This window comes from Schistocerca gregaria, chromosome 11 (genome assembly GCF_023897955.1).
Source record: "Schistocerca gregaria isolate iqSchGreg1 chromosome 11, iqSchGreg1.2, whole genome shotgun sequence".
Lineage (NCBI taxonomy): Eukaryota > Metazoa > Arthropoda > Insecta > Orthoptera > Acrididae > Schistocerca > Schistocerca gregaria.
Window position 1 is genome coordinate 151143045 of NC_064930.1, and position 18520 is coordinate 151161564.

Below are 18520 nucleotides of genomic sequence, written 5' to 3' on the forward strand. Positions count from 1 at the left end.
TTTCCAATTCTTGCAACAGTCCATGAAAAGATTCAATGTCATCTTTGCAACGTCCTGCCAAAATAATATGCCGTAAATGTTCAGTTAATTTGATTAAGCAAATGCGGATGAGTTCTGAGGGGCTGTATGGGTTTGACAGGTAATGATTCTTGTGCAACATGTCTTCAAAATATTTCACAAGACTGGAAAATTCAGATTGTTCGAAATGTTTCATCATTATGATGCTATGTTTTACTCGGTCTTGTGTAGCTTGAGATCAATATGCTGAGAGGAAGGCATGATAAAATTCTCCTTCACTGTGACAATCGTGAATGACCGATCGCATTCTTTCAGCTGGTTCATTCTCTAAGTAGCCACACATAAATTCTAATCTGTGCTCTAATGACCACTTGGGAGGAAAACTATGAGAGAATTGATGGAGCCACGCTTGTGGATGAATGTCGTTGACAGAATTCTTAAATGTTTTGAATTTACGTGCAGTAATGAACAGCTTATAGTCAAAATCATCGTGTCGGCGAGTATCATATCGGTCATTGTTACGTCGTGTCGGCGGTTCCATCTCAAAATTCGGTGCACCTTGCCAATTTCTTTTATGATTTCCGAAATGCGCTGTGTTATTATTTTGTGGCTTTTCCGTATTTCTAAGTCCCTTTTCCCGTGTTGGAGCGCGAGTGTCCTCTGAAATTTGTTATTTTTGTATTACTTGTGCCAACTGATCCTGTACTTCCCGGTTTTCTCTTTTGTATTGCGTATTAATTTGATTCTGATTTTGTTTGAATTTCTTAATTTGTTCATACTCTTCTGTGTCAGTGGTGGCTACAGGTCTTGTGTCATTCAGATCACCATCTACTTTTGCAGATAAATTAGTGAAGTGATTCGAAAGTTCGGCTACTTTCTTCGATAGTGTACTTATCTCCTCAGTGTGTTTTTCTGAACCAAGTTTCAGAGTGTCCATTTGTGTTGAAATCGTATTTACTGTGTTCTTTAAGTTTTCCTGAGTTTTTGAAACTAGCTTAACCGAATCGGTAGATGCAACTGTGTCAATTTTAGTCCACAAGGTCTCATGATTTTCATGAAGAATGGTTCGCAGTTCTTTTATGGCTGCTTCATGATTCTGTAATGCATTTTTATGCCGCAAAAAAATTTGTTGAAAATGTTCACAAATTTGTGTTTTTACGTCATTACTGATTCTTGACATTTCGATTCAATGTTATGTAACTCAGTAGTTAAATCTTCACGTGTCTGTTCCAGTGTGGTGTCTAACTTTTGAAGCTTTTGCTGTGTTTGTCTCTGATTTTCTTCCATTGTGTCTAACGTTTGAAGCTTTTGTCCCATTTGTTGCGTTAATTGTAATAACAATGCACTGGTGTCTGAAACATGTTCCTCAGTGCTTTTCGGCAGTGGATTTGCACCGGCAACATTCACATTTTGACAAGCAGAAAATGTGTCTTGACTCATTTGAGAAAACGTTGAGAACCCAGAACCTGATTGTACAGTATTTGCAATATTGTGTTCTGTCATTCCCGATTCCTGAGGCGAGCTGTTGCCGACCGATAGATGGATAATGGTTCTTTGTTCACAACTTGTTTCATTGTCTACGCCATTGTTTGCCGCCCGCTCCATTCCCCTATGTACAATTACCAGATTACTGCTTCGAATGTCTTTTAATCCATCACACAGTGGTGCTGGTAAGCTACGCTCGTCGTCGCGGTTATTTCTCAGTTTACTTTGGAGCCTAGTGTTACGTTTTTCACACGCCATTATTGTCACAATATTTCACACGACAACACAGAAAATCACAATTTGAAGAGCAAAACAAGAAAACAAATTAACATAACATTGAAAATAATATCTCGTTAATTGCAATCGCAGCTGCCAAATACTTGGTGCAAATCTACACGCATGCCCCAACTGTTTTACTGTACAACAATGAAAGAGTGCAACTACAAAGGAAATTCTCTCTATGGCGCTAGCAATAAACAATAGCTACACTAATTACACAAACTACAAGAACAAAATCAGAAGATTCCAGTGCGGTATCCTGGGCTAAGGATCGACATATGAAACGTCCCCTTAGAACAATTTTTGGAAGACTGTGCTTAAACTGACTCACAATATTTTTAGCGCAATGCAATCTGACTTTCAAAAATCCCTACAAAAGAGTGGCCCTGATTAATATTAACCTATACCTTTCACAAATCACTTACCTCACAAACAATCTTCGTTACTCGAACTACTGCAATACAGCGAGCGCCACTACTGCCAGCTAAATAAAAGATTCAAACTACTGAAGGCACTAACTACTGATAGGCATAGTTAGCAAATGAAAGATTTTAATAGAGAACAAACAATGTATTTACCTTAATAGTCATAATATATATAGCAGTTCATGACATCTATTCTTACAAATGTACTGTTTCTGATGGACACACCTCCAGATTATCCATTCTCAAAAATCCGCCATCTCACTTCCCCACATCCACCACTGCTGGCGGCTCACCTCCAACTGTACAACGCTACGCGCTGCCCAACACCACAATGGCAGACAACGATGCAAACTAGCCACAGACGGCACACAGCACAGCCAGTGATTTTCATACAGAGCGCTACGTGGCTTCACCAATAAGAAAACCTAAACAGCCTACTCACACATACTTAACAATCATGTACTGTCGTTCGCTAGACAAAAGATCCGTACCCAAACAGTGGAAAGATGCACAGGTCACACCACAAAGGTAGTAGGAGTAACCCACTAAATTACAGGCCCATATCGTTAACGTCGATATGCAGCAGGATTTTAGAACATATATTGTGTTCGAACATTATGGATTACCTCGAAGGAAACGGTCTATTGACACACAGTCCACATGGGTTTACAAAACATCGTTCCTGTGAAACACAACCGGCTCTTTATTCGCATGAAGTGCTGAGTGCTATTGACAAGGGATTTCGCATCGATTCCTTACTGGCCCTCCGGTGTGGCCGTGCGGTTCTAGGCGCTTCAGTCTGGAAACGCGTGACCGCTACGGTCTCAGGTTCGAATCCTGCCTCGGGCATAGATGTGTGTGATATCCTTAGGTTAGTTAGGTTTAAGTAGTTCTAAGTTCTAGGGGAATGATGACCACAGATGTTAAGTCCCATTGTGCTCAGAGCCATTTCTGGATTTCTGGAAGCTTTTGACACTGTACCGCACAAGCGCCTTGTAAAGAAATTGCCTGCTTATGGCATATCGTCTCAGTTATGTGATTGGATTTCCTGAAAGAGAAGTCAGAGCTTGAAGTAACTGACGGAAAGTCATCCCCAAGCTAGTGTTATAGGCCCTCTGCTGTTTCTTACCTATGTCAACGATTTGGGAGACAATCTGAGCAGGTCTTAGGTTGTTTAGAGACTACTAAATTTATCAGAAGATCAAAACAAATTGCAAAATGATTTAGAAAAGATATCCGTATGGTGTAAAAATTCGCAGTTGACCCTGAATAACGAACAGTGTGAGATCATCCACATGAGTTGTAAAAGAAATCCCTTAAACTTTGGTTACACGATAAATCAGTCAAATGTAAAGGCCGTAAAATCAAGTAAATACCTAGGAGTTACAATTACGAACAACTTAAATGGGAAGGAACACATGGAAAATGTTGTGGGGAAGACTAACTAGTGACTGCGTTTTATTGGCGGGACACTTAGAAAATGTAACAGATCTACTAAGGAGATTGCCTACACTACGCTTGTCCGCCCTTTTTTATAATACTGCTGCACGGTGTGGGATCCTTACCACATAGGACTGACGGTGTACATCAAAAAAGTTAAAAGGAAGGTAGCATGTTTTGTATTATCGCGAAATAGGGGAGGAAGATGTAGATGAAATGAAACGGGATTTGGCACCGACATTATGGCGTTTTTCGTTGCGACGGAATCTTCTCACGAAATTCCAGTCACCAGCCTTCTCCTCCGAATGCGTAAATATTTTTTGAGACCGACCTACATAGGGAGAAACGATCAGCACTATAAAATAAGGGAAATAAAAGCTCGCACGGAAAGATATAGGTGATCGTTCTTTCCGTGCGCTTTTGGAGACTGAACAATAGAGAATTGTGAAGGTATGTCGATGAACCCTCTGCCAGGCATTTAAATGTGATTTGCAGAGCATGCATGTAGATGTAGCCTATTAAGTGGCTAAGTGTATAAATTGGCCCGAGCTCTTTGGCTGGATTTGAGCAAGTTAGCAGATATTTCAAGGTTGCTTCAAACACTCAGCTTACGGCCTTTAATATACCAGCAGCAGGCTAATTCTTTGACTTGTTAGGTAGTGTTGTCGATGGGTGCAAACTCACTGGGGTGACAATATTTTGTACCAGTGAGAGAGGAATTTCAGTGAACACTAAAGGCCACGCGAGAATTTGTGTTCGGGGAGCGCGTATGCAAAAACCGCCTTGAATTATTCCAGTGTCCAGGAAAACTCTGAAGTAAGCGAAAACATAAAGCTTCAACAGGATCGAAAGTAGCTTAGAGGAGCAGAGGTTGAAAACACCGCTTCAGTTGTAAATTGCTTTACTTCCACACTGCCGGTTTCGGACTGTTATAAGTACATCCTCAGGTATCGTAGCTGTGCTGTGCTGTGAACCACAGCACGGTTACGACACCTGAGGATGTGCTTATAACAGTTCGAAACCGTGGACTACAGCACAGCTACGACACCTGAAGATGGACTTACAACAGTCCGAAACCGGTCGTGTGAAAATAAAGTAATTTACGACTGAAGCGGTATTTTCAACTTCTGCTATAATCATCTTGGTACTGAAGCTCTTTTTTCCGTGTTTGCTTTAACAATACATATGTTTTTGGATAGGGTCCGCCTTTAGCAAAACACAGTTGCGGATGTTCTGCCAACAGAATTGTTTCTACCTAAGAGGAGGTTATCCGTGTATTCAGTTCATGAGAAACACAAGGACCGTTTAGGGTATATGTCAGCCACTTACGACTAACATCTTTATAACTACTTGTTGTCCTGTCTCTCTCAGTTGCGTGTAAAATCATGTTAACACTTATTACGTTGTACTCATCTACACACAAAAATGACCGAAACAATTTTTTTTGCCATGCGATTTTTGCGTTTATTATTTGCAAGGCATCCTCAGTGTCCTGTAATAGATACATATTTGCGTTTACACTATTTTGCTTTACATTTCGAATGTACTGATGTTATAAAGGAGTCTGGTATTTCTGCTTATCTATGATGTGCTCAAAACACGAAATTCTACTTACAGACGCATGTCTAGATGAGTTCTTTTTCCTGTTTTACTCCCAGTCTTTCTCTGATTTTGCCATACGAAATTCCCTTTTCACAGCACTACGGTGTGAACATTTGTTTACTTGATGTTATGTCCTGGATGGTGTAAACTATGGATGGTGCTGCCAACTGTTGAATGTTGTTACCAACAGTTAAACGTGCGTTTGTGATATCAGTGATCTGTTCCTCTGTGTGTGTGTGTGTGTGTGTGTGTTTGTGTGTGTGTGTGTGTGTGTGTGTGAGAGAGAGAGAGAGAGAGAGAGAGAGAGAGAGAGAGTGACTTGTTGAAACTTCCTGACAGATTAAAATTGTGTGCCGGACCGAGGCTCGAACTTCGGTAGAGCACTTGCCCGCGAAAGGCAAGGTCCCGAGTTCGAGTCTCGGTCCGGCACACAGTTTTAATCTGCCAGGAAGTTTCATATCAGCACACACTCCGCTGCAGAGTGAAAATCTCATTCTGCAGATTGACTTGCTATTTGTTCGAGTACGATCAGATTTGTGTTTGCAATCTATATCATGTGCGTGTGCGACTGCGAATGATACAGTAGTAAATATTTATGTACTATATCATGTCTTTGTCTTCCGCAGTGCGTTTCTGGATACGACAGTCTTCCTGCACTGGTGTGAGGGATTTGTTGTGCTTCTTTGTCTTAATGATTTTCATATCTTGTTTTAAGTTGTTGGGACGGTGGTTGTGCTGTTTGCTTTACAAACGTGGAGTGATGTAATTCAACACGTGCTGTGTCCTTTGTATCATGTCACAAGGTTCCTGTTTGTCTTGCCTATGTACGACTTTGACAGTCCTGATCCCTGAAATTTATGCCCCTGGATTGTTGGTTGGCTTAACTGCGTCTGGATGGTTTCCACAGCGTTAGCGGTTACATGGAGGCCCTGTTTGTTTATCATGTTTGCCGCTCTGTGATTTAATTTTTGCGTGTATGTCACAGTATACAGTGTAAGTTGTTGCTATGTAGATTTGCTATTGTGTATCTGTGTTGCGCCTGTTTGTGGGCTTGGGGTTTCTGAGTTATCACGCGTTCTGGATCTGTTGGTTGTGTTGTGCTCATTTCGCATTTGTGTCTTTTTACGACTAATTTTTGTGAGTGAAATATTATTCCCCGTTTCGTTTCAGCAGTATTGTGCTCCTTTCCCCATAACGTCGCAGTGCTGGACTTCGTGCGTCCCAAAAACCCATAAGCATCAGTTTTCCTGCGGACGGTCGGGTCTTGAATTTTCTCTTGCACGGCGAATTTGGACGTTTCCATTCCTTACTCTGCCGTTTACTCTCCGGCTCGTAATGGTGGATCCGTGTTTCGTCACCAGTATTGATCCTGTCTAAGACGTTGCCCCCTTCGTTACCACAGCGATCCAAATGTTTTGTGCACATGTACGAGCGAGTTTGTTTATGCAAGTGTGTGCGTTGTTTTGGGACCTATCTTGCACAAACTTTATGAAACCCAAGCCTGTTGTGGATCATTTCGTAGGCAGAACCGTGACTAATTCGCAGACGATGTGCCACTTCGTCAGTAGTTAATCGTCTGTGTAAGAGAATCATTTCGCGTGAACGCCCAATGATTTGTTCATTTGTGGCGGTAGGCGGTCGTCCGGCTCCTTCATCGTTCGTAACACTTGTGCGACCATTTCGGAATTTTTAAATCCATTCGTAGGCACTCCGTTGTGGCAAAACAGTATTCCCGTACTGTACATAATGTTTTCGTTGAATTTCGGCACGTGATACGCCTTCCGACCACAATAAACGGATCACTGAATGTTGCTCTTCTTTGGTGCAAATAGACAGCGGAGCCGCCACGATTAACAGCACGACAGCGAGAAAGAAACTAACCTAGCAGGTTGAAAATTGCAAAGGGATAACAACAAATAAATAAAGCGCGTGTCATCAACCTAAAACGAAAGTACTACCGAAAGATACAAAAATATAACTAAACTGCGCATAACAATTGACTTACGCTCGTATTTTTATGGCTCAAAGAAACTCTCGAAAACTAGGCATTTCGTTCTGCCGCAGGCTCGACAGCATGTTGGGGTACTACCCGTCTTCCGTATAGCTTTCGAATGCTTTGCAATGCCAAACGGTTTTTCCGGCTCGACAAATCCCACGGATCTCTTTCGATTTTCCCTGAGCCGCGCACCTGCTATCACTCGCAACGCCGGAGCTGCGAGACGGGCGTTTCCCCAAAGATTTTACGTACTACGGAGCGGTGTAGTGTACCCCTTCCGTTCTATTTGCTCGTGAGACAGTGAGACGAAAGGCACACAGATTAAGGCAATTGGAAATGAGCGTTTGGCGTCATTGGCCAGGAGGTCCGGCCGCCTTGGTGCTGGTCTTATTACATTCGACGCCTCATCGGGCGACATGCGCGCCGGAAGCGGATGAAATGATGATGGAGGCAACAAGACACCCAGTCCCTGAGGGGAGAAAGTCCTCGACCCAGCCGGGAATCGAACCCGGGCCCGTAGGACGGCAATCCGTAACGCTGACCACTCAGCTATCGCGACGGACACAGCTTAAGGTGATGTGTAGAGTGTACTGCTGGATGCATCTACATCTACATCTACATTTATACTCCGCAAGCCACCCACGGAGTGCGGCGGAGGGCACTTTAGGTGTCACTGTCATTATCTCGCTTTTCTGTTCCAGTAGCGTACGGTTCACGGGAAGAACGATTGCCGGAAAGTCTCCGTGCGCGCTCGAATCTCTCTAATTTTACATTCGTGATCTCCTCGGATATAAGTACGGGGAAGCGATATATTCGATATCTCACCCAGAAACGCACCCTCTCGAAACCCGGACATCAAGCTACACCGCGATGCAGAGCGCCTCTCTTGCAGAGTCTGCAACTCGAGTTTGCTAAACATCTCCGTAACGCTACCACGCTTACCAAATAACCATGTGACGAAATGCGCCTCTCTTCTTTGGATCTTCTCTATCTCCTTCGTCAACCCGACCTGGTACGGATCCCACACTGATGAGCAATACTCAAGTATAAGTCGAACGAGTGTTTTGTAAGCCACCTCCTTTGTTGATGGACTACATTTTCTAAGGACTCTCCCAATGAATGTCAACCTGATGCCCGCCTTACCAACAATTAATTTAATATGATCATCCCACTTCAAATCGTTCCGTACGCATACTCCCAGATATTTTACAGAAGTAACTGCTACCAGTGTTTGTTCCGCTATCACATAATAATACAATAAAGGATCCTTCTTTGTATGTATTCGCAATGCATTACATTTGTCTGTGTTAAGGGTCAGTTGCTACTCCCTGCACCGAGTGCCTATCCGCTGCAGATCTTCCTGCATTTCGCTGCAATTTTCTAATGCTGCAACTTCTCTGTATACTACAGCATCATCCGCGAAGAGCCGCACGGAACTTCCGACACTATCTACTAGGACATTTATATATATTGTGAAAAGTAATGGTCCCATAACATTCCCCTGTGGCACGCCAGAGGCTACTTTAACGTCTGTAGACGTCTCTCCATTGAGAACAACATGCTGTGTTCTGTTTGCTAAAAACTCTTCAATCCAGCCACACAGCTGGTCTGATATTCCGTAGGCTCTTACTTTATCAGGCGACAGTGCGGAACTGTATCGAACGTCTTCCGGAAGTCAAGGAAAATGGCATCTACCTCGGAGCCTGTATCTAATATTTTCTGCGTCTCACGAAGAAATAAAGGGAGTTGGGTCTCACACGATCGATGTTTCCGGAATCCATGTTGATTCCTACAGAGTAGGTTCTGGGTTTCCAGAAATGACATGATACGCGAGCAAGAAAACATGTTCTAAAATTCTACAACAGATCGACGTCAGAGATATAGGTCTATAGTTTTGCGCTTCTGCCCTACGACCCTTCTTGAAGACTGGGACTACCTGTGCTCTTTTCCAATCATTTGGAACCTTCCGTTCCTCTAGAGACTTGCGGTACACTGCTGTTAGAAGGGGGGCAAGTTCTTTCGCGTACTCTGTGTAGAATCGAATTGCTATCCCGCCAGGTCCAGTGGACTTTCCTCTGTTGAGTGATTCCAGTTGCTTTTCTATTCTTTGGACACTTATTTCAATGTCCGCCATTTTTTCGTTTGTGCGAGAATTTAGAGAAGGAACTGCAGTACGGTCTGCCTCTGTGAAACAGCTTTGGGAAAAGGTGTTTAGTATTTCAGCTTTACGAGTGTCATCCTCTGTTTCAATGCCATCATCATCCCAGAGTGACTGGATATGCTGTTTCGATCCCCTTACTGATTTAACCTGAGACCAGAACTTCCTAGAATTTACTGTCAAGTCGGTATATAGAACTTGACTTTCGAATTCACTGAACGCTTCACGCATAGCCGTCCATACGCTAACTTCGACATTGTTTACCTTCTGTTTGTCTGAGAGGTTTTGGCTGCGTTTAAATTTGCAGTGAAGCTCTCTTTGCTTTCGCAGTAGTTTCCTAACCTTGTTGTTGAACCATGTGACAAATTCTACCGTCGAAACGAAAATCAGTAAACGGGTTTTTTAGTGCTGTACTTCTTCTTCTTTAACTATAAGGTAATCGAAAGAAAGAACAAAAGTAAACATGAATTGCACGCTTGGTATCGCCACCAGCACGGCGTCCTTCTGACACTGGATCGCAGGAATGCTGTCATTCCTGACGGCGACTGGCAGGCGTTCTGCACGAACTGTCACTCCTCGTGGAGCTGCAGCACTGCTGGAAGCGTTTCCACTGTCACTTGTCAGTGGCGGCCCAGGTAGTTGAAACAGTGACTCACAAACTGGGGCCGCTGGAAGTGTGTGCAGTAAGCCTCCAAAGTGGGAGGTATTTTTAGCTACAGGCCGTGCCGTACACAAAGGAACGCGTGAAACAATCGGTTTGGTGCCCCTTTGCGAAGTGCACCGTACAAAGCCGTTCTAGAGAGGAAACACATACGAGCAGTTAAATATGCACATTGTTCGTGAATACAGCGTACCTCGTTTACGACTCGTACAAACTTGGAGAATTTGTGGCAGTCATTTTAATGCGATTTTGTGGCAGGAAGCTGGAGGGCAGTTGCAAGTGTAAGCACAGGGGATGTGAAGCACAATACACGATAAAAGGCGGAAAACCGTGAGTAGTAAAAGCCGCTTACGGCGTGGCTGAGTATAAAGGGGCGACGACGCGCTGTGCAGCTGAGAGCGGACGCAGTCCGTCAGGTCGAGCTAAATCCGACATGGCGGCGGCGGGGGCGGCGGCGAGGGCGGCGCACGGGGGCGGCGCGTTGCGGCGACTTCTGCTGGCGGCGGGTGAGTCTGAACTCCACCCGCACCGCCTCCGGCAGCGGCTGTCGCAGGCGGTGCTGGCGACTTCCCGAGGGACCAAACTGCTGACGCCGTCGCTCCCCGGACTTCGACACTACTTACTTACTTACTTACTTACTCTTACTTACTCACTCACTGGTCATACCGGACTCGAGAGTCCATTACCGCAGCAGCGTATTTTCGCCGTCTGTCCCTGTCTTGGGCTATTTCCTTCCATTTGCCCTAATATCTTAATATTTCCATTTAACGCCACACCCTCTGACTTATCTGCTGCCATTCGTACAATATATTCTAGAACTAGATTAAAAAGTAGCGGAGACAGGGCGTCTCCCTGCTCAAGTCCGTTCTTTATTACAAATTCTTCTGACTCCAATTTCACCACGCGTGCTCTACCTTTTGCGTTTTTCAAACTCGCTTCTATAAGTCTAACATACTGGGTTCTGTCAGTATTCCCCCGGCACCCCCTCCAAATGCACTTGTCCTAGCCTTGAAGCCCTTCCTATACCCATTTATGTCTAGGTAAAGTTCGCAAATGTTTTTTGTTTTACTGTTTGCTTCCATTTTTGTACTTTGATTGTTCAAATAATCCCTCTTCTTTGCCCGTAGCTTACGACCAACTTCCCTTCTCAAGTTCAAGAACTCCTCTCGTTTTCTGTCTCCCATTCTATCCCAATCTAATCGCGCTTTTCTCCTTTCCTCTATCAATTTCTTGCATTCCTCATCAATCCACGGTTTTCTCCTGTTCTTCTTAATTGTACCTATTGTGGCCTTTGCTGCCTCTTTGATATTATTCCTCACAGCGATCCACTGTTTATTTACATCCTCGTCTTGATCTTCGTGTGTCCTGAGAGCGTCAAACCTATTTGAAATTTTTATCATGTACCTTCTAAAGTTTTCATCATTTAGCTTGTCAGTGTCGAACCTAAAAAGTTCTGCATTGTGACACCTTGATGTTGCTGTAGATAGCTGTTGGTGAACTTTGGCAACTACAAGAAAATGATCAGAATCGCAGTCTGCTCCCCTGAAAGTCCTAACATTTTCTATACTAGTGTGCCATCGCCGATCTATAAGAACACGATCAATTTGGTTTCGGGTGTGTCCATCCCGACAAGTTGCTTTATGAATGTCCTTCCTTTTGAAATATGTGCTCACAACAATCACTTCTTCTGAAACAGCAAAATTAACCACCCTTGTGCCATTATCATTCGAAATGTTATTCAAACTTTCTTTCCCATTTGTAGGCCGGAACGCTGCCTCCTTCCCTATCTTCGCTTTGAAATCACCTACGATTAATTTTGTATCGTACGAGGAGAACTCATCGCACAGTTGATCTAGTTCTTCATAAAAGCCGTCTTTAACATCCTCTCCAGTGTCCTAGTTGGCGTGTGTACATTAATTATTACTAGTCTATTCCACCTGCCGGACAACACTATAACTGATAGTCGGTCACTAATAAACCATATATCTCTGATTGCGTGAAGCACTTTTCTCTGTACTGCGAAACCTGTTCCGAAGCTGTGAGCTTCCTCACCTCCACAGAAAAATGTATAGTTACCCCTATTTATGCTACTCTCCCTCTGCCACCGAGGTTCCTGAATATCTGTAATGTCTACATTGTATCCATCTAATTTGTCTAATAATGTCTGAAACGTTCCTGGCCTGTACAAACTTTTAACGTTCCATGTTCCCAACCTGAAAGTTCCTTTCGGCCTGAATCTCTTCGAAGTAAGTTCCGCCCGGAGATCCGAATGGGAACCTACGGAATATTTTACTTCAAAATGACCCTTGCCCATTACTGTTACTGATTCTTGATGAATAGACTTGATAGTAAGAGAAGAAGAAGCAGGGATGGCTCATCACGCCATCGTCAGCTCCCCACCAGCCGTTTGCGACCGCTCATTTTCTGAAGGCCGTATCCCCTAACCACAACCTGGGGTCGCGCTGTGCCGTGGTGGTAGGGGCCACGAGACAGTGCACACTACTTAATCTAATATGATTGCGCGGGCTTCCGCGGCCACAGTCGGTGGACATAAAGGTTTTCTGGGTGTAGTACCGCGTCATAATGTATGAACTACTGCTGCTGGAGGAAAACCACGGCTACAGCGGCCTTCTTCTAACCTAACTTAAGGGAGGACTCGAGCCACCGGCGGGTGGCGGGGGGGGAGACGAGGGGAGCCGTCGAACCGCGGCAAGGTGGCCAGACCGCGCGGTTACCCCGCTCGGCACGTGTTCAGCCGGCGAGGAGAGGGAGCCAGCGGTGACGCGGGCTTTCTAAAACTGTGTGTACGGTGGGTGATGCGGTTTACGGTCCCAGCAACCACACCGTTTCCGAGTAACTGACGGAAAAAATACGAATTTTCTGTCATACTTAATAGCGCTAAGTAAGTTGCATTACGTAACATGTTTGCCTGGGGTAATGGAGAGGGTAACAGCTTCCCATGCATCTGGTTGTGGGTTCGAATCTCATAACGGTTAGTAAGTATTTCTTTATTTTTAAATCTTTGTCGACATGACACTGGTCATCATTTTTATTCAATTCATTCATTTAAATGTTTCTATATTCTGACATGACTGTGACTAAAATATAATTTAAAAGTTTACTTGACAGTGCAATGGTGAAACGGTAGTCACACTGCATACAGTTTTTCCTTTAAAGAGAACGGTTTACATTACCACTTTCATCAAACTACATCGCCATTTTCAAATGTAAAAACATCAGTTGGAGAATATATAATGGGAATTATGACCATACATCTGGCAAAAATTGCGAGAAATAATGCCGCCAGGCAATTGCGGCGACCGTCCAACAACCGAGTCACTACAAGTTGTGCCTACGGTTGCCCAGACGTTCGCTGCATGTCCTAATGTAGGGCAGACAAAAACTACACCGTGGTGAAATTTGCCAAGAATTCCTGCTATGTGTCCTGCTGTGACTCAACGATCGTATGGCTGATATAAATTCACAAGTCGCAAGTGTATCGAGCACAGCAAGTTTCCGTAAGCAATACAGCACACCATTTTACTATGTTCCGAGAAAAGAACCTCAGAACACAGCGTACTTTCATGTAGGACTGGCGCACATCTCGTCCATACCATCGATGCGTCACAGCACGACAAATCGCAAGAATTCTTGGCAAATTTCACCACGGTCCAGTTTTTATCTGTTCTACATTGCGACATGCAATGAACGTTTGGGCAACCGTAGGCTCAACTTGTAGTGACTCGGTTGTGCCATGGTTGCCTCAGTTACCTGGCGTCATTATTTCTCGTAATTTTTCTCAGATATGCGATCATAATTCCTATTATATATTCTCCAACTGACGTTTCAACATTTGAAAATGACGACGTAGTTCGTTGAAACCGGTAATGTAACACTTTAATTTTTTTAAAATATATGTACTGTGACTATGGCTTCAGCGTTGCAGCGGCAAAAAAGCATTTTGATTTAAGTGTAATTTTTAGTTCCATTCCTTTGTCACAAAATTTTTATCGTAATATCGACTTCTCCATTTGCTGTCACTTTTCCTCATTCTTTCCCCACCTGGAATCTTTGTTCACCAGATTTCAGTTAATTTTGTGTGTTAATTACGATTTAATTTGTTTTATTTTATCAGTGTCCACATTGTTACGTTCGTCATATCTATTTCCCATTTCGTTTTACTTTTAAACCCATCTTTGACTTAAATTTATTTTGTACATAATGTAACAGGTATTTAGTCTGTGTTTCAAATGTTTGTATATCGATTATCGTGTAAAAAAAAAGAAAGAAAGAAAAAAGAAAAAAAGAAAATTGCAGATCTGGTAACAAGAAACCGTTTTCTACATCATTACACAAACAGAAACAGATTATTTCGTCTTCTGTTTTTTAACTGATTTTAAGTAACTGAATATTATAATGAATAAATATAATCAAATTCATATTCACAAAATTTCCGGTTGGGAAAAGAATGATACGAAGAAAAAATGAAACAAATCGAAAACTTCGTGCGGTGATTCAAATGTGACAAAGGAATAGAAATAAAAAATTACATTTAAACGAATTAAGTGAATAAAACTAATGATCAGAGTCATTTGGAAATAAAATAAAACACGATACTCTGGTACGGCGCGCCGCCGAATTTGAGTCCTCGCCAGACGTCGCGGGCGCCGAAGACCCCTGGAGGCGTCTCGCGCCATCGCGCCGTTAAGCCCGCCTTTAGCGTGCTGGCGCCACGCCGGAACACGAGGTTCCAGCGGCCAACAGCGGCGCCCCCAGACGTGTATTGAGGCGCCTGCCTCTCGCCCTGCCACAGTAAATGTCTCTGGAGTGAGCACTGCGTTCTGCGCATGTTGTCAACATTAAACCAGGATCGTCACGTGTTTTCAGGACTTCGCTGTGCGTGTGTGCTTTCCGCAGAGTTTGAACTTTGTAATATCAAGAGTTTTTGTTGTCTTTTCACCGTTTGTTGATAGTGTAGTAGCGATGGTGAATTACTGTTGTTGCTACGGATACAAAGAAAAATATGTGAAAGGAGGGATAGTAAAAAAATTTCGAGACGCATTATAACTAAGGCTTGAATCTGTACACCTATTATTCTACGATTTTATGACTATATAATAGATATTACCGGTTGTACAAAAGCTTACAAACAATCGCTTCCTCTCGTAAAGTTGCTAGTGGAACAGGAAAGGGAATGGTTAGTTGTTTCAGCAGATACTATCCTCCATGCATTTATCAGTGACTTCTCGATTATGTATATAGATTTGAAAGACGGGAGACAGATTAATTCAATAGAGAGGGAGTCTGTAATTGTCTTCGTATAATATGTGTGTCCAAACCTTTTTGTTTACAATAAAGTTACAGTAGGAGACCATGTTCAGTGTGTCCTCTTCAAAGTATGTTCAAAACACTTTGAAGAGGAATGTTTAGACAGAGAAAAATTTGGACGTGTGTGGCTGAAGGTAGATGCTATGCCAACTATTTTTAATTTTCCACAGCACCTACTACCAATTTCTGCATTCAGATTAAATACATTTTCTGCGCAAATCAAATAAAAAACACTATAGTGTAGCTAACGTTTAGCACCTAATTTAACCATGTTGTTGTGGTCATCAGTCCTGAGACTGGTTTGATGCAGCTCTCCATGCTACTCTATCCTGTGCGAGCTTCTTCATCTCCCAGTACCTACTACAACCTACATCGCTATGAATCTGCTTAGTGTATTCATCTCTTGGTCTCCCTCTACGATTTTTACCCTCCACGCTCCCCTCCAGTACTGAATTGGCGATCCCTTGATGCCTCAGAACATGTCCTACCAACCGATCCCTTCTTCTAGTCAAGTTGTGCCACAAACTCCTCTTCTGCCCAATTCTATTCTATACCTCCTCATTAGTTATGTGATCTACCCATATAATCTTCAGCATTCTTTTGTAACACCACATTTCGAAAGCTTCTATTCTCTTCTTGTCCTTTACTACTTTAAGTGCCTCATTTCCTAACCTAATTCCCTCAGCATCACCCGACTTAATTCGACTACATTCCATTATCCTCGTTTTGCTTTTGTTGATGTTCATCTTACATCCTCCTTTCAAGACACTGTCCATTCCGTTCACCTGCTCTCCCAAGTCCTTTGCTGTCTCTGACAGAATTACAATGTCATTGGCGAACCTCAAAGTTCTTATTTCTTCTCCATGGATTTTAATACCTACTCCGAATTTTTCTTTTGTTTCCTTTACTGCTTGCTCAATATACAGATTGAATAACATCGGGGAGAGGCTACAACCCTGTGTCACTCCCTTTCCAACCACTGCTTCCCTTTCGTGTCTCTCGACTCTTATAATTGCCATCTGGTTTCTGTACGAAGCATATATTTTATTTTGTAAGCACATTCGACAGAGTGCAGGTAAAATGAATGAACTGCGCAGAGGCCGTCACGAATTTGGCCGTGCAAAGCTGGTCTGATGCTTTGCTAGATGAGCCCAAAGATGTGGTCAAAGTCCACAAGTCGCCAGTGGAACCGTTAAGGCACTCGGCTTGTTGGGCGATGCTGGCTCTATGCATGTGTTCCAAACTAAACTGAGCTCTATTTTTTTATGGTCATCAGTCTACTGACTGGTTTGATGCGGCCCGCCACGAATTCCTTTCCTGTGATAACCTCTTCACGTCAGAGTAGCACTTGCTGCTACGTCCTCAATTATTTGCTTGACGTATTCCAATCTGTCTTCCTCTACAGTTTTTGCCCTCTACAGTTCCCTCCAGTACCATGGAAGTCATTCCCTCACGTCGTATCAGATGTTCTATCATACTGTCCCTTCTCCTTATCAGTGTTTTCCACATATTCCTTTCCTCTCCGATTCTGCGTAGAACCTCCTCATTCCTTATCTTATCAGTCCACCTAATTTTCAACATTCGTCTATAGCACCACATCTCAAATGCTTCGATTCTCTTCTGTTCCGGTTTTCCCACAGTCCACGTTTCACTACCATACAATGCTGTACTCCAGACGTACATCCTCAGAAATTTCTTCGTCAAATTAAGGCCGGTATTTGATATTAGTAGACTTCTCTTGGTCAGAAATGCCTTTTTTGCCATAGTGTGTCTGCTTTTGATGTCCTCCTTGCTCCGTCCGTCATTGGTTATTTTACTGCCTAGGTGGCAGGATTCCTTAACTTCATTGACTTCGTAACCATCAATCCTTATGTTAAGTTTCTCGCTGTCCTCATTTCTACTACTTCTCATTACCTTCATCTTTCTCCGATTTACTCTCAAACCATACTGTGTACTCATTAGACTGTTCATTCCGTTCAGCAGATCATTTAATTCTTCTTCACTTTCACTCAGGATAGCAATGTCATCAGCGAATCCTATCATTGATATCCTTTCATCTTGTATTTTAATTCCACTCCTGAACCTTTCTTTTATTTCCATCATTGCTTCCTCGATGTACAGATTGAAGAGTAGGGGCGAAAGGCTACAGCCTTGTCTTACACCCTTCTTAATACGAGCACTTCGTTTTTGATCGTCCACTCTTATTATTCCCTCTTGGTTGTTGTTCATATTGTATATGACCCGTCTCTCCCTATAGCTTACCCCTACTTTCTTCAGAATCTCGAACAGCTTCCACCATTTTATATTGTCGAACGCTTTTTCCAGATCGACAAATCCTATAAACGGGTCTTGATTTTTCTTTAGCCTTGCTTCCATTATTAGCCGTAACGTCAGAATTGCCTCTCTCGTGCCTTTACTTTTCCTAAAGCCAAACTGATCGTCACCTACTACATTCTCAAATTTCTTTTCCGTTCTTCTGTATATTATTCTCGTAAGCAGCTTCGATGCTTGAGCTGTTAAGCTGATTGTGCGATAATTCTCGCACTTGTCAGCTCTTGCCGTCTTCGGAATTGTGTGGATGATGCTTTTCCGAAAGTCAGATGGTATGTCGCCAGACTCATATATTCTACACACCAACTTGAATAGTCGTTTTGTTGCCACTTCCCCTAATGATTTTAGAAATTCTGATGGAATGTTATCTATCCCTTCTGCCTTATTTGACCGTAAGTCATCCAAATCTCTTTTAAATTCCGATTCTAATACTGGATCCCCTATCTCTTCTAAATCGACTCCTGTTTCTTCTTCTATCACATCAGACAAATCTTCACCTTCATAGAGGCTTTCAATGTATTCTTTCCACCTATCTGCTCTCTCCTCTGCATTTAACAGTGGAATTCCCGTTGCACTCTTAATATGACCACTGTAGCTTTTAATGTCACCAAAGGTTGTTTTGACTTTCCTGTATGCTGAGTCTGTCCTTCCGACAATCATATCTTTTTCGATGTCTTCACATTTTTCCTGCAGCCATTTCGTCTTAGCTTCCCTGCACTTGCTATTTATTTCATTCCTCAGCGACTTGTATTTCTGTATTCCTGATTTTCCCAGAATATGAATGAGATTTTCACTCT

The 18520-nt window shown here is 42.9% G+C and overlaps 1 protein-coding gene across 2 annotated transcripts in view; it reads left to right on the top strand.

Annotated features, from left to right (window-relative positions):
* The first annotated feature begins 10413 nt into the window (after positions 1 to 10413).
* The window catches only part of LOC126295496 (mucin-7-like), a 43917-nt gene continuing 35810 nt past the window's right edge, over positions 10414 to 18520 (top strand). Inside the window, exon 1 of one of the 2 annotated variants that reach the window (XM_049988058.1) lies at positions 10414 to 10570. In XM_049988058.1, the coding sequence (XP_049844015.1) occupies positions 10498 to 10570 (73 nt within the window). In that variant the 5' untranslated portion in view covers positions 10414 to 10497. The remainder of the gene's footprint in view (positions 10571 to 18520) is intronic. The other variant, XM_049988059.1, reaches the window with a different exon arrangement.